Source organism: Carcharhinus amblyrhynchos, chromosome 18 (assembly GCF_965287045.1).
Source record: "Carcharhinus amblyrhynchos chromosome 18, sCarAmb.v2.hapA, whole genome shotgun sequence".
Lineage (NCBI taxonomy): Eukaryota > Metazoa > Chordata > Chondrichthyes > Carcharhiniformes > Carcharhinidae > Carcharhinus > Carcharhinus amblyrhynchos.
The window spans coordinates 25257493-25283248 of record NC_137341.1 but is presented as its reverse complement, the minus strand read 5'-3'; the positions used below and the strand labels follow the sequence as shown (position 1 = coordinate 25283248).

Genomic DNA, 25756 nt, shown 5'->3' with positions numbered 1-25756 from the left:
GTGATTGTCGTATAAAATTGTCTTAATGCCAAATGATCTCAGTAAAGTGTGAATTTTCCTCTAGGAGATAGAGGCATCATCATGGCAGAAACACTAAATGAAAGCCACCGACGATTCCTGCAGACGATGATGTCTCATGGAATTCTAGAAGGTTCCATGACGAGAAAACTGCACAAGCACTGTTGTGAAACATGTAAAGGTCAGCCAGCTGTTAAATGCTAATAGTGCTTTTATTTCCTGTGGTCTTTTCAAATGTGTAAACCTGTCTGAAAACTGATAGCATTCTATGTCTATATTAGTGACTTGGATGAAGGTTTCCAAATTTGCTGATGACTCAGTGATTGGTAGGCGGGTTAAGGTTTGAAGTAGACGTGGAGTCTAAGTAGACAACAAATTGGCAGATGAGTATGATGTGGAAAATTTTGGCAGGAAGAATAAAAGAGCAGCATAATATTTAAATGGGATGGGATTGCAGAACTCTGCACTGCAGAGAGATTTGGATGTCCTGCGACATGAATCACAAATTTAGTATGCATGTACAGCAAGTGGTTTGGAAAGCAAATGGAATGCTTGTGTTTATTGCAAGAGGAATAATAAAAGTAGGGAAGCTTGGTGGGACCATATCCAGAGCACTATGTACAGTTTTGTGTCTCTGTTTAACAAACGACATTCATTGCATTTGAAGCAGTACAGACAGGAAGTTCTCTGATAATTGGGATGATTGGATTATCTCATTGAGGAAAGGTTGGGCCTGTACCCTTTGGTGTTTCGAACATTGAGGAGATCTTATTGAAACATACACGATCCTGAGGGGGCTTAACAGGCATGAGGTGTGGGATTCTGCCAGTGTCTATTGTTTGTTTGTGACACAAAAATTTCCACAGTGCTGCCCATCATCCACCCATCCTTCCCTCACCCTCCTTCATCTACCATGGTTTATGCTGCAATGTGGCTTTTTACCGGAGTTGTTTCCACTGATCTTTGCCCACTTTCCATGTATGGGTAGGACTTCAGTCATAAATTCAGGAACTAGCAGAACAGATGAAGGGGAACTGGTTGATGTATGTTTTTAGATTTTCGGAAAGCTTTTGATAAGGTCCCACATGAGGTCAGTGTACAAAATTAGCATGTGAGATTGGAGTAATATGCTGGTATGGGTTGAGAACTGGTTAACGGACAGGAATCAGAGTAGGAACAAATTGGTCATTTTCCGGTTGGCAGACTGTGACTAGTGGGGTTTCTGCAGGATTCAGTGCTTGGGCCCCAACTATTCACAAGCTGGATCAATAGTTTGGATATGGGGATTAAATGTAACATTCCCAAGCTTGCAAATGATATAAAACTAGCTGGAATTGTGAGTTGTGGGGAGGATGCAAAGATACTTAAGAGGCATTTGGAGAGGCTACGAGTGGGCAAAAAACTTGGCAGATGAGATACAATGTATTAGCATTCAGTTTGAGAGAGAAATTTGGATCAGAACTGTGCTAAAGTTAAATAAGGATGATTGTAAAGAAATGAGTTCAGAGTAGGCTGGAGACGATGGGAAAGGAGTTTAGAGGAAAAAATCATTGATCAACAATGGTAGGCATTTATGAAAATTGTTCACGACTCGCAATGAAGATCTATCATAATGAGGAAGAAGGATTGTAAGAAAGAGATAAATCAATAATAGTTGAGCAAGGAAATTCAGGATGATATTGAACTGAAAGGAAAACATACAATGTAGCAAAGATTAGTGGTAAGATGGAGGATTGGGACAGTTTTAGAAAAAAAACAGAAGATGACCAAAAAAAAGAGGGAGAAGCTAAACTGAAGGTAAACCAGCAAATAAAATAAACATGGACAATAAGGTTCTTTAAATATATAAAGAGGAAGAGAGAGGCCAAAGTGAACAAAGGTCCCTTAGAGAATAAGACTGGAGGAATGATAGGGGAATTAAATAAGTACTTGATCGGTTTTCACAGTAAAAGACACTAATAACATTCCAAAAATACTAAATAATCAAGGGGCAAAGGAGAATGAGGAAATAAATATCTTGTCCTAGATATAGTTGTTATAGTAGAGAAAGTAATGGGCTAAAGTCTGCTAAGTCTCCTGGGCTTGATAGTTCACATCCTAGAATATTAAAGGAACTAGCTGTGGAAAAAGTGAATGCACTAGTAGTAATCTTCCAAGAATCCTTCAATTCTGGTAAAATCTCAAAGAATGGGAAAACTGCCAATGTCCAAATATGGAGGGAGACAAGAAAATGGAACTAAAGGCCAGTTGGCGTAACATTTGTCATTGCTAAAGTGTTAAAGAGTCCATTACAGAAGGACATACTAGCAGAGCATTTAGAAACACATAGTATAATCACACAGTCAACATGGTTTCTTGAAGGGGAAATCATGCCTGACAAATTTATTTGAATTCTCTGAGTTAGTATTGAGCAGGATAGATATGGGGAACCAGTAATATACATGGATTTCCAAAAAGCGTTCAATAAGGTAGTGCACAAAAGGCTACTAAATAAAGAGATCATAGTGTTGTGGGTAGTATGCTAACATGGATAGGGGATTGGCTAACTAATAGAAAAGAGTATTGGTATAAAAGGGGCATTTCAGGATAGCAGCCTGTAAGTAGTTGTATGCCACAGGGATCAGTGCTGGGGCCACAATTATTTGCAATATATATTAATGACTTGGACAAGGAAAGTGAATATACTATTGCCAAGTTTGCATATGAGTCAAAAATAGGTGGAAGGCAAGTGGTGAGAATGACAATCTGCAGAGCAATATAGACTGGCTAAGTGAATGGGCAAAAACTTGGCAGATGGAATATGATGTAGGAAAATGTGAAGTTATGCATTTTGTTTGGAAAAATAAAGGAGCTGAATATTTAACGGAGAAATCTGCAGCGCAGAGGATTTGGGGATCCTTACACATAAATGACAAAAAGCTAGGATGCAAGTCCAGCAGGTAAAAGGAAGGCAAATTGAACTTGGCCTTTAATTCAAAAGGAATGGAGTACAAGAATAGGGAAGTCTGGGTAAAACCACACCTGGAATACTGTGAACAGTTTTGATCCCCTTGTCTAAGGAAGGGGACGTTCCAGAGACCGTTCACTTGGTTGATCCTGGGTATGGAGGGATTTTCTTATGAGGAAAGGTTGAGTAGGTTGGGCCTGTATTCATTGGAGTATAGAACAATGAGAGATGATCTTATTGAGTCATATAGGATTCTCAGGGCTTGATGCTGAGAAGTTGTTTCCTCTTTTAGGAGTCTTGGACCAGTGTAAGCTGAGTATAGGGTTGTCATTTAAGCTGAGGTGAGGAGTAATTTCTCCTCTTGAGGGTGGTGAATCTGTGGAATTCCTTATTGCATAAAGTTATAGAGGTGGGTCATTAAGTTCAAGAGAGGCACATTTTTAATCAGTAAGGGAATCAAGAATTATAGGGATAAGGCAGGAAAGTGGAGTATTATCAGATCTGTCATGATCTCATTGAATGGCAGAAGAGACTTGATGAGCTGAATGCCCTACTTCTGTCCCTTCGTTTTACGGTTTGAGGAGAGGTGATCTCATTTAAACTTGCAACATTTTTACAGGGCTTGACAGGGTAGGTGCAGAAAGGATGTTTCCCATGGCTGGGCGGTTGCAGTCTAGAGCAAGGGTACACAGTCTCAGAATAAAGGGCAGTCCATTAGGATTGAGATGAGGAGGAGTTAGCACACATCAAAACATACAATACAAAATGGAAACCGATTACCAATTGCTCTGCTGAACTTATCCATGTGCAGCTCCTTTATGAATAAAATAGGTTGCTACCATACCCATTATCTGGGAAGTAGATTATTAATGCACCTGCATGGAAATAGGAAATCCCCACTTCCTCAACTTATTGCTGGGCAGTTGCAGTGTGGCTGATTAACCATGGTGGTTTACTGATGATTTATTGATTCCTCTAGCGATCCTAATGAAATTTTATAGGAATTTGGATATTATGTCATTTAGTGCATAGAATATAATCTGACTAGCCCTGGGCACAACCCTTGGTTCTGGAAGCATGTGGAGTGCCTGGGAGCATGGAATGAGAATTTTCTGGAAGCGCATGTACTGGTGAGTGGTATAGTGTTGATTGAGGCTAGCATATGGGAAGGAGAGAGAGTTTCTATTGCATTTGTCTTCTGATGCTATGTAACCTACAAAATGCAAAGATTTGTTTATGCAGGTCTGTCTTGACTGTGTACGGCCTCATCATTGCATCCGTCTCAAAGTACACCCAGAGTCTATCTCATGGTATCTGCCAACGGTATCTGCCCCACATATAAACTCAATTTTTACGTGGCTGTGGGAACTTCAAAAATTGCTTCTACCCTCAGCAGCTTTCTTTCCGTCTGAAGAAGGAGCTCCTGGGACGTTCTCAGCTGTCTCATCTCTTTCGTGGCAACTTGCCTTCCTTTCATCTTCCCACCTTTTATTTTTCTTGAGCTTGTATGGGGGTGATGGAACAGGGATTTGGATTTATGGACCAGCTCAGCCATCTCAGCTATCCATCTCATTGTTGTAACCCTCTGTCTTCCAACATGGTTTCAAATTAGCAGAGGAGGTGAATTTTTTAATTCTTTGAGGAGAATTATTTCCCTAAGGGCCTCGTAAATTCTATCTGCCTTTAATGTCCAATGATCAAAGTTATTTTAATTTACACTCTCAAAGTAAATATAGATCTGCCCAGGCTGTTTCCTAATGTTTCGAAATTTCTGCCAGCATGCTTCAGAAACCAATTCGTACATACTAAGAATAGCCTTTTTTATTGCACCATAATCCCCAGAAACCCCTTCTGAATGTGAAGCAAAACCTCGAGGTCTACCCATCAATATACTCTGTAGGAGCAACATCCTATTTTCTTTTGCCCACTTAATTTGATTGTTACTTTCTCAAATGAATTACTCTACATCCCTTTCCTCAAACTTTGGAAGGGATTGTACACATTAAATATCTCCCTGCTGAGCTTTGGGTTGGAGGTGGTTTTTCATCATCAGAATTTTCTTCATCTGAGGCGTCTTGCTTTAATGCTAATCTTTTTGTTGTTTTCCCTTCTCTGCCTCTTTTTTCCCTTTGTTTCTACCATTGCTCCCTTGTTCTCTCTCTCGAGGTCAAATTCAAGCCTTTTCCATAATATAAACTAATCCTAAACAGCTATAGCTGTCCTGCTATACAAGCACTAATCTTAAATGGCTATATCTGTCTATGATATAAACTCTAATGCTACAATGCTATGTCATACTCATATTGGGAAATTGCCTGGGAATGGATCAGTCACCCATTGTAGAATCCATAGGCTGAACACACGAGTTGTAATGTAATGGACAATTATTTGCCCAAACTGTGAAGGTCATATTGCCCCAATGAATTGGAAATCAGCGGAACAATGCTAAGTTAGGAATTTAAATTCAAGTTAAAGTAAATGATAAATATTGGGACACTCTTTAATGACTCCAAGCTAACTGTGAGGTAGAGAGCTGTACAGTTTACGATTGATTCCAGAGTTATGCATTCTTACGGGAGATCCAGTGGGACTATATGACAGAGGTGGATTCTCTGTGTCCTGGCTAATAACTACCTCTTACCAATGTCAGTAAAACAAATTATCTTGTCATTATCACAATTTTAGTGGAACCTTGCTATGCGTAAACTGGTTGTTATGTTTCCTGCATGAGCTTGTTTCAAAAAGTACTTCACTGGCAGTAAAACACTTTGGGGTGTCTTTACCTTTATAAAAGGTGCTATAGAAATGCACTTTTTTTCCCCTCTTCTTTGCCTACATGTTTCTCAATAGAGTAAAAACTAGAAGCTGAGCCCTCAGTTCCACTTTGAGTGGACTTCAGCATGTGCAGTGCATTTATTTTTGGGTAGAGCTGCCACTCAGTCCTGTGGGTGTTGCCTCACTTGTGGCCATCTTCAGTGTGCTTTAATATTGCAGTGTGCAGACTGAAATAGTAAACTTTGCATTATGGTTGCTCAATAATTACAGGAACGTTGCACATGATTTTCAAGTTTGCTGATGACATTACCATAATGGGTCAGATCTCAAACAACGATGAGAGAGCATAGGAATGAGAGAGAATCTGGTGAACTGTTGCAGCTACAATAATCTCTCCTTCAATGTCAACAAAACAAAGGAGATTGACATCGACTTCAGAAAATGTAGTGGAGAACATGTTCCTGTCTACATCAACGGGGACGAATTGAAAGGGTTGAGAGCTTCATGTTTTTAGATGTCCAAATCACCAACAACCTGTCTTGGTCCTCCTATGCCAACACTATAGTTAAGAAATTTCTTAATCTCACCACCCCCGCCCCCCTACTTTCTCAGAAGACTAAGGAAATTTGGCATGTCAGCTACAGCTCTCACCAACTTTTACAGATGCACCATAGAAAGCATCCTTTCTGGTTGTATCACAGCCTGGTATGGCTCCTGCTCTGCCCAAGACTGCAAGGAACTACAAAAGATTGTGAATGAAGCCCAGTCCATCACTCAAACCAGCTCCTACCCATGACGCTGCACTTCCCACTGTGTTGGCAAAGCAGCCAGCATAATTAAGGACCCCACGCACCCCGAGCATTCTCTCTTCCACCACCTTGTATTGGGAAGAAGATACAAGAGTCTGAGGTCATAGAACACTACAGCACAAACAGGCCCTTCGGCCCACGAGTTGCGCCGATCACATCAACACCTACCAATCCGTAGACCTATCTATAACCCCCAATCCCATTAAATCCCATATACTCATCCAGAAGTCTTTTAAAAGACCCCAGCGAGTTCGCCTCCACCACCACTGACGGCAGCCGATTCCATTCACTCACCACCCTCTGAGTGAAAAACTTACCCCTAACATCACTTCTGTACTTGCCTCCCCGCACCTTAAATCTGTGTCCTCTCGTAGTGACCATTTCAACCCGGGGAAATAGCCTCTGAGAATCCACCTTATCTATTCCTCTCAAGATTTTATAAAACTCTATCAGGTCGCCTCTCAACCTTCGTCTCTCCAGGGAGAAGAGTCCCAGCTCCCTCAACTATCTTCATAAGGCATGCCTCCCAATCCAGGCAACATCCTTGTAAGTCTCCTCTGTACCCTTTCAATAGCTTCTACGTCCTTCCTATAGTGAGGTGACCAGAACTGCGCACAGTACTCCAAGTGAGGCCTGACAAGGGTCTTATAAAGTTGTCATGTACCAACCAACTCAAGAACAGTCTCTTCCCTGCTGCCATCAGACTTTTGAATGGACCTATCTTGCATTAAGTTGATCTTTCTCTACACCCTAGCTATGACTGTAACACTACAGTCTGTACTCTCTCCTTTCCTTCTCTGTGAATGGTATGCTTTGTCTGTACACCATGCAAGAAACAATACTTTTCACTGTATACTAATACATGTGACAATAATAAATCAAATCACATTAGCACTCACTTGATAAAGTCTAGTTTATTTTGGGGCTGAGGCAGGAGCAGATTTGGAGGTTGAACGTGCCGCCTCATAATGCTGCTATGGCCTGCTGTTGTGTTCTGTGTCAAGAAAGGAGAAGTTCTTTAAATCTGATAAATATTTCCTGGAAGTGATGTGAAATCATTTGATGACATGATGAAAAAGGAACTTCTACAAATTCAGCTGTATTTGGGCATTTCTGCTTTTATCATTGTTGTAATTTACAATAGGAAGAGTAGGCCACCACCCTGTTGATTTTCTTCTGCTTTTCAATTAGATCATGGTTGCTCATCGGTGTCAATACTACTTTCCCGTGCTATCCTGATAGCCCTAGAGATCATTAATATCCATAAATTTAATGTTTTTTTTCTTGAACATGCCCAATGATTGCGCTTTCATAGCCCTATGGGGCAGAGAATTCCAAAGATTCACCATCACCCTCATCTCAGTCTTAAATGGCTGACTCTACGCAGAGACCATCTGCTGTTTCCTCACTCACCAGTCAGGAGGAACATCTTGTCTACATTTACCCTGTTGTTAACTTTTTAAGTTTCAATTAGATCACTTCTGATTTTTTGACACTCTGGAGAATACAAGCCCAGTTTTCTCTCCTCATAAGACAATCCTGCCATCTTGGGGATTAGTCTGGTGAACATCTGTTGCACTACCTCGATGCTAAGTATATCTTTCCTTGAATAAGAGGGCCAAAACTGTGCATTCTACTCCAGAGTTATTTCACCAAGGCTTACAATTGCAGCAAGACATCTTCGCTCCTGGACTCTCATCCTCTTGCGGTGAAGGTCAACATATCATTTCCTTCCTAATTGATTGCATGCACCTTTGTGGTAGCTTTTAGAAACTTATGAACAAGGCCATGTCGCTTTATACATCTGCACTTCTCAACCTGTCTCCATTTAAGGAGTACTTGAGGCCTTGCTGTTCTTTTATATATAAGTGGCTAACTTCAGACTTATTCATGTTATAATTCATCTGCCATGTTCCTGCCCATTCATTTAGCTGCCCAAGTCTCTTTGAACTCTCCTTGCATCCTCTGCACAACTTATATTCCCACCTAGTTTTCTTTCATCAGTAAATTTGGAAATGTTTGTCAGGTAGGTGCCACCTCCAAACACTCTGGGATGTAGTTTATCAGGTCCAGGGGATGTATCATCCTTCAAACCAATTAATTTTTTGTGTACACCTCTTTTTTAATACTGATTTCTTTCAGTTCCTCAGTTTCACAAGTCCCTTGGTTCCTAACTGTTTCTGGGAGATTCTCTGTATCTCCTCTGAAGGTGGACACAAAGTAATTGTTCAGTTTTTCAACATTTCCCTAAATCTCCATTATAAATTCTCCTGTCTTTGCCTGTGATGGACCCACATATGTCCTTGTTAATTTTTTTCCTTTTCATGTACCTAAAGAAGCTTTTACAATCCAGATTTGTTTCTTGATGGCTTGCATTCATGTCCTCTTCCCTTTCAAGGTCCTTTGCTGGATTCAAAATTGCCCTAATTCTCACATTTGCCACTTTTTCTGGCAACTTCATTAGTCACTTCTTTTAAGCTAATGCAGTTTTTAACTTTTAAATACTACTTTAAATACTTGCCATTGCCTGTCTACTGTCATTGTTTTTAGTGTATTTTCCCAATCAACTATACCCAATTTGCTCCTCATACCTTCAAAGCTTTTGTTCAGATTTAAGACCCTAGGTTCAGTATGAACACTATTATTTTCAAACTTAATGTACAATCCTATCATATTATTCTCATGATCCCATGCATGAACACATTTTAAAAAATGTTATACTGCTGTTAATATTTAATTTACGAGATGTGGGGCTGGCAAGGCCAGCATTTATTGACCACCCTGAATTGCTCTTGAGAAGGTGGTGGTGAGTTGCCTCCATGAATTGCTGCAGTTCCATATATTGTAGTTCCACCTCGAGTGCTGTTGGGGAGGGTGTTCCGGGATTACCGATGGTAAAGGAACAGTGTGATTATATTTCCAAGGTCGGGATGGTGTTTGGTTTGGAAGTAACTGATAGTTGTCATTATTCCCACGTGTTTGCTGTCCTTGTTAATAGAGTTGAGCGTTTGGAAAATTCTCAGAAGACTTGGCTAGTTGCTGCAGTGTGTCTTTAGATATGCCTCACTTATGTCACCAGTGGTGATGTGAAGGTGGCTCATAGCTAGCAACATAGGATCCTTTACCTCCAGCCCAGAAAAAGCATCCGACTCCAGGTTGAAATTTGAATTTGACCTGCCTCTAACTTTTCACCTTGGCTAGTCTCTGTGGTACTAGGCATCAGCTCAGTGGACTTTTGGGGATCTGATCAAGGCATATAAAAGTTTAAAAGGGATTGATAAAGTAAATATAGACCAAATGTTTCCTCTTATGGGGCAGTCTAGAACAAGAGGTCATAGGTATAGCTTAAGAGGAAGTAGATTTGAAACGGAGATGAGGAGGAACTACTTCTCACAGAGGGTGGTGAATTTGTGGAACTGCCCCATAGCATGGTGGAGTCTGAATCATTGAATGATTTCAAGAAGGAGGTATATTTCTAATAATAAAGGGATATGGGGAACTGGTGGGGAGGTGGATTTGAAACCAGGGTGAGATAGTCATGATCTGATTGAGCGGTGAAACAGATGCGAAGGGCTGAATTTGCTTACTTCTGCTCCTATGTTCCTTTTCTGCTCTGTTTTCAGGTAGATACTGTAGCCTTTTTATAAAAAAAATTTCAATGAGGTAAATTGTTAGTCAATCTATTATTAAGGGTAGGATCTTTGGCTCTGCCAGGATATGATGTGGATGTGCCGGCGTTGGACTGGGGTAAACAGTCCTTCCACTCACATCGTCGGCCACTTCAAGACTTGAACAGCAGCTTAAGTGTAAAGATTCGCATTCTAATCAGTAATCTGTAAACTGTCTGTGCTTTATATGCTCTGTCTGAGGCCAGAACTCTCCATTCACCTGATGAAGGGACTAACCCGAAAGCTTGTGCGTTTACTATCAAATAAATCGGTTGGACTAAAACCTGGTGTTGTCAGACTTTTTACTGTGTCTGCCAGGATATGCAGGGAACCCTGAGTGGACAAGCAGGTCACCTGAAGCATAATTCTTCTGAAAATGCAGCATTTGGTCACCTCCTGAAAGCAATGGGATGAAGAGACAGTCTAATGAGCTGGTTAGTACCCATACGGTATCAAATCTCAACACGGGAAATATCCATCAACTTGTCAATTTCTTTGATTTCTGCTGGTTGTAAATTAATCTGAGCTGCAGCACAACAACCTAATTCCCCTCATGGCAGAGTAAGAACGCCACAGTTCTCCAATTACACCATGCCCAGCGAACAAACACACTCACACCCACAAGGCACTCTGCATATTTCTCTGGAATTCTGATCGCGAAAGGAGCTGATACTGGTGTCTCAGTGGGATGGTGACTTTTTGCCAGGCTTGTCCAACCTTTTCACGTGAGTGGGGGAAACACATTTGAAACTGTTTCTCATTCAAGGCGCTGATGAGCAAATTTTAGAATGATAGTTTGGTACAACATTAAAATTTCAAAAACAGGCTTGGGTATGAGAGTGGAATAGGGTGACAGTTTGTGTTTGCAGCTCACTTCCAGACTGTTCACATAGTCACCTTCATCCACTGTGTGAATGGATGAGGGTGCATCATGATGTGTGTAAGTAGGAGTGATTGAGAGCCTTGATACTGGGAATAAGCCAGACCTATGGACAACAACCACCAACCCTAATCAGATCATACTCTTTTACATCCCCCACGTTCTTGCACATCTCACCCTCTCCCACTTTCTCCCTTCCCCCTCCCCTCTCTCTTTCTCCCTTCCCCCTCCCCTCTCTCTTTCTCCCTTCCCCCTCCCCTCTCTCTTTCTCCCTTCCCCCTCCCCTCTCTCTTTCTCAGCCTCCATGTCCTACCCCTCTCTTATCCAACCCCTGCCCACGCTTGCCTTGCACACAATTTCTCAAAAATCCAGCCATGCCAGCAGAACATCTCTGCTTCACAGGCCCTTAGTAAGGAGTCACTAACCTTCTGGGCATCTTGTTTTAGTCAAGTCCACTTCACTTTCTGCAGCTTTTGTCTTGTTGGAATCTCTGAAAATTTCATGGTTGCTTTTACTGAAACCAGCTCTTTGTTTTCAAATGTTTTTAACTGATTTTATATTTTCAAACCAGCACAATGAGATTTGAACTCCTGCTCCCTGCATTGTTACCCCAGTAACAGATAAAACCATTTTCTATCATACATATAGAAAAGATGGGTGCCCGAATAGGAGTGTTTGCAACCTCAATGACCTGTGCTGCTTTTTCCATGCATAATGGACCATAATTAATGGTGGAAAGTCATGACCCACTAGAAATACAATAGTTTAAAGTGCACTCACTTACTGTGGAAAATTTCATTCAAATCTCCACTGCTTGGAGCTGCAGCCAAAACTCCAGTAAACTCAAGGGGGTGGTCATACACTGGTTGCTGGAAAACTGGTACACAATGAGACAGCCAATGAACCGGAATAGCCGACAGAGAGATCCGTAGTGCAGCAATCAAAGAGGAAAGAGTCAAATTGGACTCCTGGAAGGCCGCTGCCCTTGACTTGACGTGTATGCTCAAGCTATCAGGAGGTGCGTCAACACCAGATTCATCAGCTGCACTCAGAAGACAGCCCCGAACATCACCCAAACACGTGCAACGTCATCTGTGCTCTCAAGACCAACTGCAATATTGTCATCAAACTAGCAGAGAAAGGGGCCATCATCATGCTGAACAGAACGGATTACTGCAAAGAAGTGTACTGACAACTGAACACCGGGGAACACTACAGACAGTTACCTGCAGATCCGACCAAAGAGCGTGCCCATCAACTCAATAACCGATCAAGACCTTTTATCTGGACCTTCAGAGCACCCTCCGTGCTCTCATCCCATGTACTCCCCACGTTGGAGATCTCTGTCTCCCGAAGATACACAAGGCAAACATAGCTGGCCGTCCCATCATATCGGGCATTGGGACCCTGTGCGAGAACCTCGCTGGCTACGTCAAGGGCACCCTGAAACCCATTGTACAAAGAACCCCCAGCTTTTATCGCAACACTACGGAATTCCTACAGAAACTCAGCATACATATGGAGCAGTTGAACCAAGAGCTGTCCCCGTCACAATGGATGTCTTGGCACTCTACACCAGCATCCCCCGTGACAATGGCATTGCTGCAACTGCCTCAGTATTCAACGCCGACAACTACCAATCTCCAGATGCAATTTTTCTACTCATCTGCTTCATCCTGGACCACAATGTCTTCACCTTCAACAACCAGTTCTTCATCCAGACACACGAAACAGCCATGGGGACCAAATTCGCACCTCAGTATGCCAACATCTTCATGCACAGGTTCAAACAAGACCTCTTCGCCACACAGGTTCGAGCAGGACCTTCACCCAATGATATGCACTAGATACATCAATGACATTTTCTTCCTTTTGGACTCATGGTGAACAATCACTGAAACAACTATATGATGAAATCAACAAGTTCTATCCCACCATCAGACTCACCATGGACTATCGCTGGAATCGGCTGCATTGGACACACACATCTCCATTAACGGCAGTCACTTCAGTGTACAGCAAGCCCACAGATAACCTCATGATGCTCCACTTCTCCAGCTTCCACCCTAAACACATTAAAGAAGCCATCCCCTACAGACAAACCCTCTGCATACGCAGGATCTGCTCAGATGAGGAGGATCGCAGCAGACACCTCCAGACACTGAAAGATGCCCTGACAAGAACAGGATACAGCGCTCGACTCATTGATCGACAGTTCCGATGCGCCACCGCGAAAAACTGCATCAACCTCCTCAGAAGTCAAACATGGGACACGTTGGACAAAGTATCTTTCCGTCATCCAGTGCTTCCCCGAATCGGAGAAGCTAAGATTTTTCTCCGGAGCCTTCAACATGTCATTGATGAAGACGAACATCTCACCAAGCCCATCCACACATCCCCACTTCTTGCCTTCAAACAACTGCATATCCTCAAACAGACCACTGTCCACAGCAAACTATCCAGCCTTCTGGAAAACAGTGACCATGACACCACACAACCCTGCCACAGCAACCTCTGCATGACATGCTGGATCATCGACATGGATACCATCATCTCATGTGAGAACACCATCCACCAGATACATGGTATATACACTTACAACTTGGCCAACGATGTCTACTTGATATGCTGCAGGAAAGGATGTCCCGAGGCATGGTACGTTGGGGAGACCATGCAGACGCTACGACAACAGATGAATGAATGCTGCTCGACAATCACCAGGCAAGAGTGTTCTCTTCCTGTTGGGGAACACTTCAGCGGTCACGGGCATTCGGCCTTTGATCTTGGGTAAGTGTTCTCCAAGGCGGCCTTCACGACACACGACAACACAGAGTCAGTGAGTAGAGACTGATTAGCCACGTTCCGTACACATGAGAACGGCCTCAACCAGGATCTTGGGTTCATGTCACGTTATCTGTAACCCCCATTTATGACTTGCCTGGGCTTGCAAAATCTCACTAACTGTCCTGTCTGAAGGCAATAGACATCTCTTTAACCTGTGCTTAACGCTGTCTCCACTCACATTGTCTGTACCTTTAAGACTTGATTAACAATAAAGACTCACGTTCCAACCATTATTTTGTAAATTGAGTTTGTGTCTTTATATGTCTTGTTTGTAAATAGAATTCCCACTCACCTGACGAAGGGGCAGCGCTCCGAAAGCTAATGGCTTTTGCTACCAAATAAACCTGTTGGACTTTAACCTGGTGTTGTGAGACTTGCTATGTTTACCCCAGTCAATGCTGGCATCTCCACATCAGGTTTAAAGGGCTCAGTGTAATTGACAAGCCAGGAAGAAGGTTAGTGGTTGGGATTTGGCTGGTTGGAAGATTGTGGTGGGAGTTGAGGGGTTGAATTGGGTCAGAGGAGGTTGTGTCAAGGCAGGGGGTATTTTTATTCTTTCGTGGGATGTGGGTGTCATTGGCCAGCATTTATTGCCCATCCTTAGTTGCCCTTGAGAAAGTGGTAGTGACCCGCCTTCCTGAATTGCTGCAGTCCATGTTCTGTGGGTTGACCCACAATGCCATTAGGAAGGGAATTCAGAATTTTGACCCAGCAGCTGCGAAGGAATGGCGATATATTTCCAAGTTAGGATGGTGAGTGGTTTGGAGGGGAAATTGCAGGTGGTGCTGTTCCCATATATCTGCTGCTGTTGTCCTTATAGATTGAAGTGGTTATGGGTTTGGAAGATGCCCTCTAAAGATCTTTGGTGAATTGCTGCAGTGCATCTCGCAGATAGTACATATTGCTGCTGCTACTGAGCGTCAGTGGTGGAGGGATTGAATTTTTGCAGATGTGCTGCCAATCAAGCAGGCTGCTTTGTCCTGGATGGTGTCAAGCTTCTTGTGTTGTTGGAACTGCACCCATCCAGGCAAGTGGGGAGTATCCCATCACACTCCTGACTTGTGCCTTGTAGCTGGCAGATATGCTTTGGGGAGTCAGGCAGTAAGTTACTCTCTGCAGTATTCCTAGCCTCTGACCTGCTTTTTTAGCCACTGTTTATGTGGTGAGTCCAGTTAAGTTTCTGGTCAATGATAACCTAAGGATGTTGACAGTGGAGGAATTCAATGATAATTACACCATTGAATGCCAAGGGGCAGTGTTTAGAATGTGTCTCTTATTGGTGATGGTCATTGCCAGGCATTTGTATGGTGTAATGTTATTTGCCACTTGTCAGCCCAAGCCTGGATATTGTCCAAATCTTGTTGCATTTGAACATGGACTCCTTCAGTATCAGAGAGTCGTGAATGGTACTGAACATTGTGTAATCATCAGTGAACATCCCTACTTCTGACCTTTATGATTGAGGGAAGATCATTGATAAAGCGCTTGAAGATTGTTGGGTCTAGGACACTACCCTGAGGGACTCAAGCAGAGATGTCCTGGAGCTGAGATGATGGACCTCCATAACTACAACTATCTTTCTATGTACCAGATATGACTAACCAGTGGAGAGTTTGCCCCCAATACCCAGTGATTCCAGTATCGCCAAAGCTCCTTGAAGCTCAACCTAATGTGGCCTTGATGCCAAGGGTTGGCACTCTCTCCTCACCTCTGGAATTCAGTCTTTTTGTTCATGTTTGAACCAAGGCTGTAATGAGGTTAGATGCTGGTGAAACCCAAATTGGACGTCACTAAGCAGGTCCTGCTTGATAACACTTGATCATCCCTTCCATCACTTTACTGAAGATCAAGAGTAGACTGGCGGTAATTGGCTGGGTTGGATTTGTCTTGCTTTTTGTGTACAGGACATACCTGGGCAATTTTCCACATTGTTGGATAGATGCCTGTGTTGTAACTGTACTGGAAAAGCTTGGCTGGGGGGAGGGGTGGGGTGGCAACTTCAGCAGCACAAGTCAGTACTGTTGCACGAATGTTGTCAGGTCTCATTACCTTTGCAGTATCCAGTGTCTCCAGCTGTTTCTTGATATCATGTGGAGTGAAGTGAATTGAATTGGCTGGAGACTGGTATTTGAGATGCTGGGGACCACTGGAGGAGCCTGAGATGGATTATCCACTGCTGTGAATACTTCAGCCTTATCTTTTGCACTGATGTGCTGAGGTCCTCCATTATTGAGAATGGGGATATTTGTGGAGCCGCCTCCTACAGTGAGTTGTTCAATTGTCCAACTCCAATGTCGACTGGATATGGAAGGACTGCAGAGTTTAGAGCTGACCTGTTGGCTGTGGGATCACTTGGCTCTTGTCTATCACTTGCTGTTTTTGCCATTTGGCATACAAGTAGTCCTGCTTTGTAGCTTCATGAGGTTGCCTGGGGGAATGGGGGAGATCCTGAATGAATACTTTGCGTCGGTATTCACGCAGGAGAGGGGCCTGATGTCTGGTGCTGTGCTTGAGGAGTTTGAGGATCCGTTGAGGGATATAGTCATCACGAGGGAAGAGGTGTTGGGACTTCTAGACAGTATAAAGACGGATAAATCTCCGGGGCCTGATGGCATCTATCCCAGGCTGTTAAGGGAGGTGAGGGATGAAATTGCTGGGCCTCTGACGCAAATCTTTGTCTCTTCTTTGGACACAGGTGAGGTCCCAGAGGATTGGCGGATTGCAAATGTAGTACCGTTGTTTAAGAAGGGTCAGAGGGATAACCCAGGGAATTATAGGCCGGTGAGCTTGACTTCGGTTATAGGCAAGCTAATGGAGAGGATCCTCAAGGATAGGATGTATGAACATCTGGAGCGCTGCAATCTGATCAGGGATACGCAGCATGGCTTCGTTACAGGGAGGTCGTGCCTTACGAATCTAGTGGAATTTTTTGAAGAGGTGACAAAAACGGTTGACGAAGGACAAGCCGTTGATGTCGTCTATATGGATTTCAGTAAGGCGTTTGACAAGGTCCCTCATGGTAGGCTGATAGAAAAGGTGAAGGCTCATGGGATACAAGGCCAGGTATGTAGATGGGTGGAGAACTGGCTTGGGAGGAGGAGACAGCGAGTAGTAGTGGAAGGCTCCTTTTCCAATTGGAGGTCTGTCACCAGTGGTGTGCCGCAGGGCTCGGTACTAGGACCTCTTCTATTTGTGGTATATATTAATGACTTGGAAGAGGGGGTAGGTGGTGTGATCAGCAAATTTGCTGATGACACTAAGATGGTTGGATTGGCAGGTACTGAGGAGCAGTGCCTGGCAATGCAACAGGATATAGACAGGCTGGTAGATTGGGCAGATAGATGGCAAATGGAATTTAATCCGGAGAAATGCGAGGTGATGCACTTTGGCCGGAATAATGTGGAGGGGAGTTATACGATAAAAGGTAGAACTATCCGGAGCATAGATACGCAGAGAGACCTGGGGGTGCAAGTGCACAAGTCCCTGAAGGTGTCGGTGCAGGTGCAGACTGTGATGAGGAAAGCGTATGGTATGTTAGCCTTCATAGGAAGAGGTATAGAATATAAGAGTAGGAGTCTGATGTTGCAGTTGTATAGAACGTTGGTTAGGCCTCACTTGGAGTACTGCGTCCAGTTCTGGTCGCCGTACTACCGGAAGGATGTAGAGATCCTGGAGAGAGTGCAGAGGAGATTTACCAGGATGTTGCCTGGTATGGAAGGGCTGTCTTACGAGGAAAGATTGAATGAACTTGGGCTGTTTTCCCTTGAGAGACGTCGGCTGAGGGGGGATCTAATAGAGGTTTATAAGATTATGAAGGGGATAGATAGAGTAAATGGTGGTAAGCTTTTTCCGCTATTAGAAATGGATAGAACGAGGGGTCACGGGCTTAGGGTGAGGGGGGCTAGGTATAAGACAAATATTAGAGGGCAGTTTTTCACGCAAAGGGTAGTGGGGGTGTGGAATGCACTGCCGAGTAAGGTGGTGGAAGCAGGCACGCTAGGGTTGTTTAAGAGTCACTTAGACAGCCACATGAGCGGGCTACATATAGGGGGATATAGTAGGCCTTACTAAACATTGTAGGCTTGGGAATACGTTTTGCCTCAGGGATGTTAGTCTTTGCCTGTTTAATAATGAATTTTTTTGTCTCCACAGGCATTTAAGTCCAGCAAGGGGCATGCATGCGGCAGGTTGTAGTGGGCTGCTCTTGGACGTTGCTTCGGGAGTTGCCTATTGCTTCATGTCGTTAGTGTGCTTAAACTGGACCATCTCAAGGGCAACATGACAGCTCAGAGACTATCTCTGTTACTGTGCGGACACATGGATTTGGGCCTGTGTCTGTGGGAGTTTGCGCGTTCTCCCCGTGGTTGCGTGGGTTTCCTCCGGGTGCTCCGGTTTCCTCCCACATCCCAAAGATGTGCTTTTAGGCTGATTGATTGGGTACTAAATTGTCCCTAAATTGGACCTCCCTGATCAGGCGTAGACTAAAATCATGAATAGCTCACTAAGACAGTGGGACGGCGGCGCGGGCTCGTTGGGCCGAAGGGCCTGTTTCCCGTGCTGTGTTGTTCTTTGTTCTTTGACATCTAATTTTTAGTTATGCCTGGTGCTGCTCCTGACAAGCCCTCCTGCACTTTTCATTGAACCAAGTTGATTTCCTAGCTGGATGGCAATGGTTGAGTGAGGGATATGCTGGGCCATGAGATTGCAGATTGTGCTGGAGTACAATTCCACTGCTGTTGATGACCCACAGCGCCTCATGAATGCCCAGTCTAGAGTTGCTAGATTGGTTCGAAGTCTGTCCCACTTAGCATGGTGATTGTGCCACACAACATGATGGAGGTTATTCTCAATGTGAAGGCAGGACGTGGTCTCCACAAGGACTGTGCAGTGGTCACTCTTACTGACACTGTCATGGGCAGTATCAGTAACAGTGAGGAATTGAGGGGATATTCTATGGGAAGGGGTTGAGAATACCTTGAGATTGGGAGGGGTAGTGGGGATCAGGATGTGGCGTTTCCCATTTGGGACTTGGTAAAGGAACATAGGTATAGAAGTAGACAAATTCAGCCCTTTAAACCTGCTCTGTCATTCAATCAGATCATGTCTAATTTCTCCCTGGTCTCAAATCCACCTCCCCACGTATCCACTTATCCCTTTTTTTTTATTCATGATATGAGTGTTTAAAATAGTTACACTGAAGTTAGAGGTGTTTTTTCCAAACTTCCAACTCTTGCAGAGTATTTATCACCTAACGCTGTTAGAACCATCTGAAGTTAGCGATTTTAAATTGCTTTCTTAGGCAGTTCACAGTACAGTTGTCCAGGGGAAGTTGGCACTTCTTATCTGGGAACTTCTGAGAGGGATTTCCTAGCATATCTTTGAGATGCCCCCCAAATCCAGTGGTGGGGAGTCAGGAAGTTATGGGCCAATACGTTTGCCAGTAAAGTTGAAACCCATGGACTAAAAGGGGAAGCAGTGGCAGCATGGGAACAATGTTGGCTGAATGACAGGAAACAAAGTAGTGACCTTTTTTTTTCAGACTGGAGGAAGGTACACAGTGGAATTTCCCTAACAGTCAGTATGAGGACCACTGTTTACCCTGATATACATTAATGACCTAGATTTGAGTGTTCTGAGAGATTTAACATTTACAGATGTCACAAAATTTGGAAGTATAATGAACTGAAAAGAGAATGGACTTCTAGAGGACATAGGCTGGTGGAATTGGCAAACACAGAAATGATGTGTTTTGGTAGGAAGAATGAGAGCCAATATAAAAGGATACAATTCTGAATTATGGGCGGCACGATGGCACAGTGCTTAGCACTGCTGCGTCACAGCACCAAGTATCCAAGTTCAAATCCAGCCTCAGGTGATAAGCAAACTCCACACAGACATTCTCCCCATGTCTGCATGGGTTTTCTTTGGATGCTCCAGTTTCTTTCCTCCCTCAGTCTAAAGATGTGCAGGTTAGATGGACTGGCCATGCTGAATTAACCCTTAGTGATAGGGGAATTAGCAGGGTAAATACATGGGGTTACAGGGATAGGGCCTGGGTGGAATTGTTGTCGGTGCAGGCTTGATGGGCTGAATGGCCCCCTTCTTTATTGTAGGGATTCTAGGATAAAGGGGGCACAGGAGCAGCGTGACTGATTTACAAATTGTTGAAGATGGCCAGGGAAGAAGGAAATAAAGGTATATGTGACTGTGGGCTTTGTAAATAGGAGCAAAGAGCACAAAAGCAGGATAGTTATGATGGCTCTTTTTGATAAAGGACTAGTTGAACCTAAACTGCAGAGCTGTGCTGAACTTTGGGCACTGCACTTTAGGAAGGATGTGAAGGCTTTCAAGAATATTCCAAGGATGAGGAATTTCAGTTACTGCTATTTTGTTGGAAGAGTTGGGGTTGTTATCCTTGGAGAAGAGATTTGATAAAGATGCTCAGAATCATGAAGGGGTCTAGACAGTAAAACTCTTCCCATTGGCAGAAGGGTTGAGAACCAGAGAACATTGATTTAAGATTGCAGAAGAACCAACAGCAACCTGAGAAAATTTTTTTTTGAGTGATTGGAATCTGGAATTTGCCACCAGAACATGGTATTATTGAGTCCCAGGTGTATGAAGACACAGCATGATTTGTAAACCAAGTTAGAGTAAACAAAATACTCGTTGTTTGGATACTATTTTGTATTTCAAATAGTTGTCTTCAGTTCAATCTCTGGTTAAAAAAGTTAAAAGTGCAATGAGCAGAGTTGATTGTCAATAGCACTTATGTAGGATGCCTGAAATTTTATCAACCTGCTGATTAAATTATGTAACTTTAATTATTGGTTTGTGATCAGATGGTCATTGTTAGCAGAATATGTATGTAAGTCAACATTGCAAAGGCTTCTCCAGGCTTTTAATTTACTCACAAATCCTCTCATCTGTATTCAGCTTGAATCACGCTGGTGTTTTTGGAAAATTAATGTGGGTAATTTCCAATTGTGTGTATCTTATAAAAAGGGCCTTACACTGCAGGGATTGTTTGGTTGTTTTACAGCTCACACACCAATTATTAAGTAAACAAAACTCTCAAACACTGTATAGTGTAATTTTTATTCTTCTATAATATTTAAAACAACAGTTTTAAAGTGAGACCAGTGTTCTTGGCTAGTTCACTGCTGTCCTATTATTTGACTGCACTGTACCCATTCCTTCTCCCTGAACCTCACCATTGACAGTTTGGATTAAATCAGTGTGTACAACCAAGCCTGGCTGGAAGATGCTGCAAAATATCAGGAAAATGCTGCAGCTGTTAGAAACGTGGGCTCAAAAGGCACAAATTGCTGCATGAGGAACCAGTTGCATTTGTAAGGAGAGAAGGCAGGCCCACAATTTAGGTATGGACACCTCCTCAAAATGCCAGTAGACTGAAACAATCTGAAGCCTTATCAATTGTGATTGGACTGCTTTCTATTAGATACTCCTGGACCTGCTGTGTGCATCCAAAGTCTTGAGTTATATAGCAATTGCTTTAGGTTTGGAAGTAGTTTTAGATATAACTTGCTGTTACTACACACTTTCCTATTTCTCTGAAAGGTTGTGTCCACTGGAGAAAAACAAAGGGGAAATTGTCTCTGCTAAACAAATCAATGTTGTCAATTTAAAGCTGAGATAAAGACAAATTGTAGCTTATCTCCAGCATGCCTGCCCTGCAGCTTTCAGACCCTTTCACCAATTCAAACCCAACCAGTCTCACTTCCTTTTCCCATCTTGTGATTCATCCCACAGCTCTCCTCTTTGTCAGCCCATGGTTGTCATTTACTCCCCCTTTCCAAACCTCTATCCTAAGCAAATGGCTTACCAGTATATCTGTCACTTGCTCCCATACTATCAGCTTTATGCTACAAATCTTGATCTGCAGACTTTCTAAGCAGCTGCCCTCTGTCCAGATGTAGCAGCATTAGCAAAGGGCTAGCAGCACGCTAAGTTTCTCTTATAAAGTAGGCAACTTCTCAAAACTGCTTTCCTCCTTGTTGCCGTGTGTGTGTGTGTGTGTGTGTGTGTGTTGGGGGGAGGGGAAATGCAGTAGAGTTACAGATTATAAGTATCTTCCCCTATAAATAGCTTCTCCTTTGTCAATGTCTGTCCATGACATGAGCCAGTCCTGTAACAAGTGTTCATTCTCTTTAATCTCCAGTGCATTACAGAGATGACCAGTTGGATGAGTTTATCAAAAATATCAACACCCATCTACAGCCTCTCTTCATGGAGATCAGGAAAGGGATGAATGAGGATGATGGACAGCAGTATTATGCTTTGGTGTGTAAGAAGTGTGTTGTCTTTATGGTTTTCACTTCTGATGGTTGAGGGAAGACTGGGCAGAGTTTGAGCAGTTATCTTGTGGTGAAATAACCACATGCCCAGAACTATTAAGTGAAAAAAAAGTTGCATTTGTTTATCAAAGCAGTGAACAATTGACAAAACCAAGATCTGTGAGCTAACCTGGATATGCAGTCATCTGTTCAGATCTCCTGACATTTTTTTATTAGTGTCATAGTAAGCTTATGTTAACACTGCAATGCTACGTATGTCTAATAGCAGGAGCCTGAGATAGGTGCGCTTTTTGCATCTGTATAGCTGATTAATGTGCTGAATGAATGCTGTCAGATTGCAGGTTCTTGGAATATGCTATTAATCTCCCTGTTGCACTGTCTCCAGATTAACCTTGCAGAGACAGAGATCACCAGGATGGCATTCGATTACACAGAAACTGAATTGGAGCTGTTCAAGAAAACTGTGAGTACAACGTACCTTCAGTGCCTCATGGCACATGTTCAAATTTCACCCGCATCTGTGAAAGTTTAAGAGTTTTCTTTTGTGAAATTTCTTTCATTTTAATTAAAATTGAAGACACTTAAATCAGCAGTGGATTTTTAATCTTTTGGTTTGTGGTGAATTGTAGAAGTGAGAAGACTGTGGAACTCAAATCCACATCAGAATACTGAACTCTTTGAGACATCTTCCTGCTCTGGACATGTGACCCTTTCAGACCCTCCCTTTTGCAATGCCAAAATGTTGTAATAGTGAAAATTGTCAGAACTCTGCGTGTAGACTATTTCTACTGTACTTGCAAAGTACTTGATGTGGACAAAATAAATGGGAGCCATTCATTTAAACAGAGTTGTAGACAATCCAACAGCTTCCAGTTAACGGAAATGTTAAATCTTTGTTTTATTTAAAGGTTATCATTAAACAGGGTTGACTGTTTTCTCTATGTTAATATGTTGATGATGTTTCATTGCATTGGCTGTTCAGAGTCACACAAAGCCTTCATCTCGAGGCCAGTGTATTTCAGTCCAAACAAACTCCTTTAATCAGTCCCTGGTGTTAGGTAAACAAATAATGCACGTTAACAATCAGCCTGTCATTACTCATGAGTAATGGCTCAGGTGGCAGTAACAGAAAGTCTCACAACAACAACTTTAAGCTGGTGTTGTGAAATTTCTTTCTGTTTTTACCGCAAACCAACGCCGGCATCGCCACATCAGGTGGCAGTGCCAGTTTTGAGTTTCCATGTTGCTGCTTGTTTTGTTTGATTGATGGGAGAGGAATGTACCTGTCCTGCTTCTTGGTAGAATTGACTCCTAGGTTGTTGATGGCTGCCTGAGATAGTGTTGTGTGCATCTGACCTCTGCATTGCACATGTTGGATTAGGGAGAAAAGGGAAACCTCAACAATGGCCTGCTAACTAATATAAAACACTTGTGGATGTTAGAAATCTGAAATAGAAAATGTTGGCAAAACTCAGCAAATCAGGTAGCACCTGTTGAGAGAAAATAGAGTTAACATTTCAAGTCATAAGACTCTAAGGTCTGAAGAAGTCTCACTGGACTCAAAAAGTTAACTGTTTCTCTCTCCACAGATTCTACCAGACCGGTTGAGTTTTTCCAGCAATTTTTTTGCTTTTGCCTGCTAACTCTTGGTGGGTTGCAAGCAGTATGGCTGATTAGGAGTGGTTTCACATTGAGTTGCATTTACAGCTGTCTCTTTTCAGATGGACCTTGTTCTGGAGTCAGAAAATGGGATGGTCTCTTCTACAGACATCCTGAACTTGGCTGATCAACTGCAACCCAAGAAAATGAAGAAGAAAGAAGTGGAGCAAGTGCTGCTGCGGTTTGTGCAGGACAAGTGGCTCTGTGAGGCAGGTGACAGCAGAAACCATGCCATTTAATCAACAATACACTTTTGATGATTTTTTTTCCTGCCCCTTTATAATGAATGTTCTAGTGAGTTTGCTGTTCGCTTTTCCCTCCTTAGAATGATGGTGAGTATATTCTGAGCACTCGCTGCATTATGGAGCTGGAACAATACATTCGCAACATGTACCAAGACCTAGTGAAGGACTGCAACATCTGTCACAACATTACTATTCAGGTACCCATATTGTAACAGGTATGATGGGTGGGATGAAGGGGAGGTGTTCTGTATTGAAGATTTGTCCTTGCTTCTAGGGTAGGAGGAGATTAGATTTTTCATTCTGGTATGATAAAGCGATACATTGGACAGTCATTCTCAAACTGGTTCTCCTTCCTCTGATGCAGCTGAAGAATCTAGTGGGGCAGCACTGGACCTACTTGATCACTGCTGACAATGCTTCCTTTGACCTTAACTTCTAAATGGCAAGTGCTATGCAGAATCATGATGGTCTGTGCATTTATTTGAAACAGACAGTGGTAGGCAAGCTGAGTGTAAGAAAAATCCAGTGATCATGCGTCTCAGTTGGGAAGCTAAGTTGGGACTTCCAACTTAACTATGTTTCTGGTCTTTGATTGCCATTCAGGCATCTTCCCCATGGCTGGTGACTGCTTTGCAGGCACCAACAGCTAGATTGAAAGGTGAGAATAGGGGCTGGGCTACTGTGGTGAAATGTTGGGAAAGGGGATGATTGTGTATGGGGGCTGGATTGCTAGTGGCAGAAGAGGGGCTGATTACTTTGTGTGGGGTGGAGTGGGGTTGATTTACAGGGTGTTTAGGGGAGTTGTACGACAAATGGCACTGAGTCTGGATTTAGGTGAAGTTAGCAAATCTTAGACATGCAGGAGAATACTTAAGTGAACTGAAGCATCTCAAAGAGCAGTTGCAGCTAGTCAGGTTGTTTTACCTAAGACTTAGTGGGAAAGTATAGAATGTGAGGAAAACAAAATACAACTTGAAAACAGCTTGGGTTTATTGGAAATAAAGGCTCCATCTTTAGCAAAACCCATCTAGGAAAACAGTAGATGTATTGGTCAATCAGTGGGATTGCAAGGGAAACAGCTTTCAATAAACATAACTCACTTTATAATTTATGTTAGTTGTATTAACTTTTTAATCCTCACATCAAAGTGAAATGGGACTGATTACAGTGTAGGGTGGGGTGAGTCTTCTATCACGAGGGAGAGCTTGGCTGAAACCTCACAATTACATATATTTTTACAAAGTACTTTAAAACCACACATTTTCAAATTCATATGACATTTATATACACTGATCTATAATACACAAACTGCAATGATTATAAACTGAATACTACTATGCTTGTTTGAGATGGTTTTGTTTTTACTGGCATTAATTTTCAGGAGTTAAAATGGTGTATGGTTAGAAAATAAAGGGCCTCGCTAAAATGCTCTGTCAGAGTTGGTGCAGACTCGATGAGCTGAATGGCCTCTGCCTGCATGGTAGGCAATCTGAAAGTATCACTGCCAAAGATTCAGGCCACTCAACTGAGCCACTGCGTAAGTCTCTACCTTAGTGTTGTCTTTGTTATGTCAGCTGTTCTATTACATTTCCT

General features: G+C 42.8%; 1 protein-coding gene across 3 annotated transcripts in view; it reads left to right on the top strand.

The window, feature by feature from the left end:
* Nucleotides 1–25756, top strand: part of nsmce1 (NSE1 component of SMC5/6 complex) — a 41871-nt gene that overhangs the window by 14237 nt on the left and 1878 nt on the right. For all 3 annotated transcript variants that reach the window (XM_080206593.1, XM_080206592.1, XM_080206594.1), the window contains exons 2-6: nt 65–199; nt 22124–22245; nt 22645–22722; nt 23981–24127; nt 24244–24360. In XM_080206593.1, the coding sequence (XP_080062719.1) occupies nt 82–199; nt 22124–22245; nt 22645–22722; nt 23981–24127; nt 24244–24360 (582 nt within the window). In that variant the 5' untranslated portion in view covers nt 65–81. The remainder of the gene's footprint in view (nt 1–64; nt 200–22123; nt 22246–22644; nt 22723–23980; nt 24128–24243; nt 24361–25756) is intronic.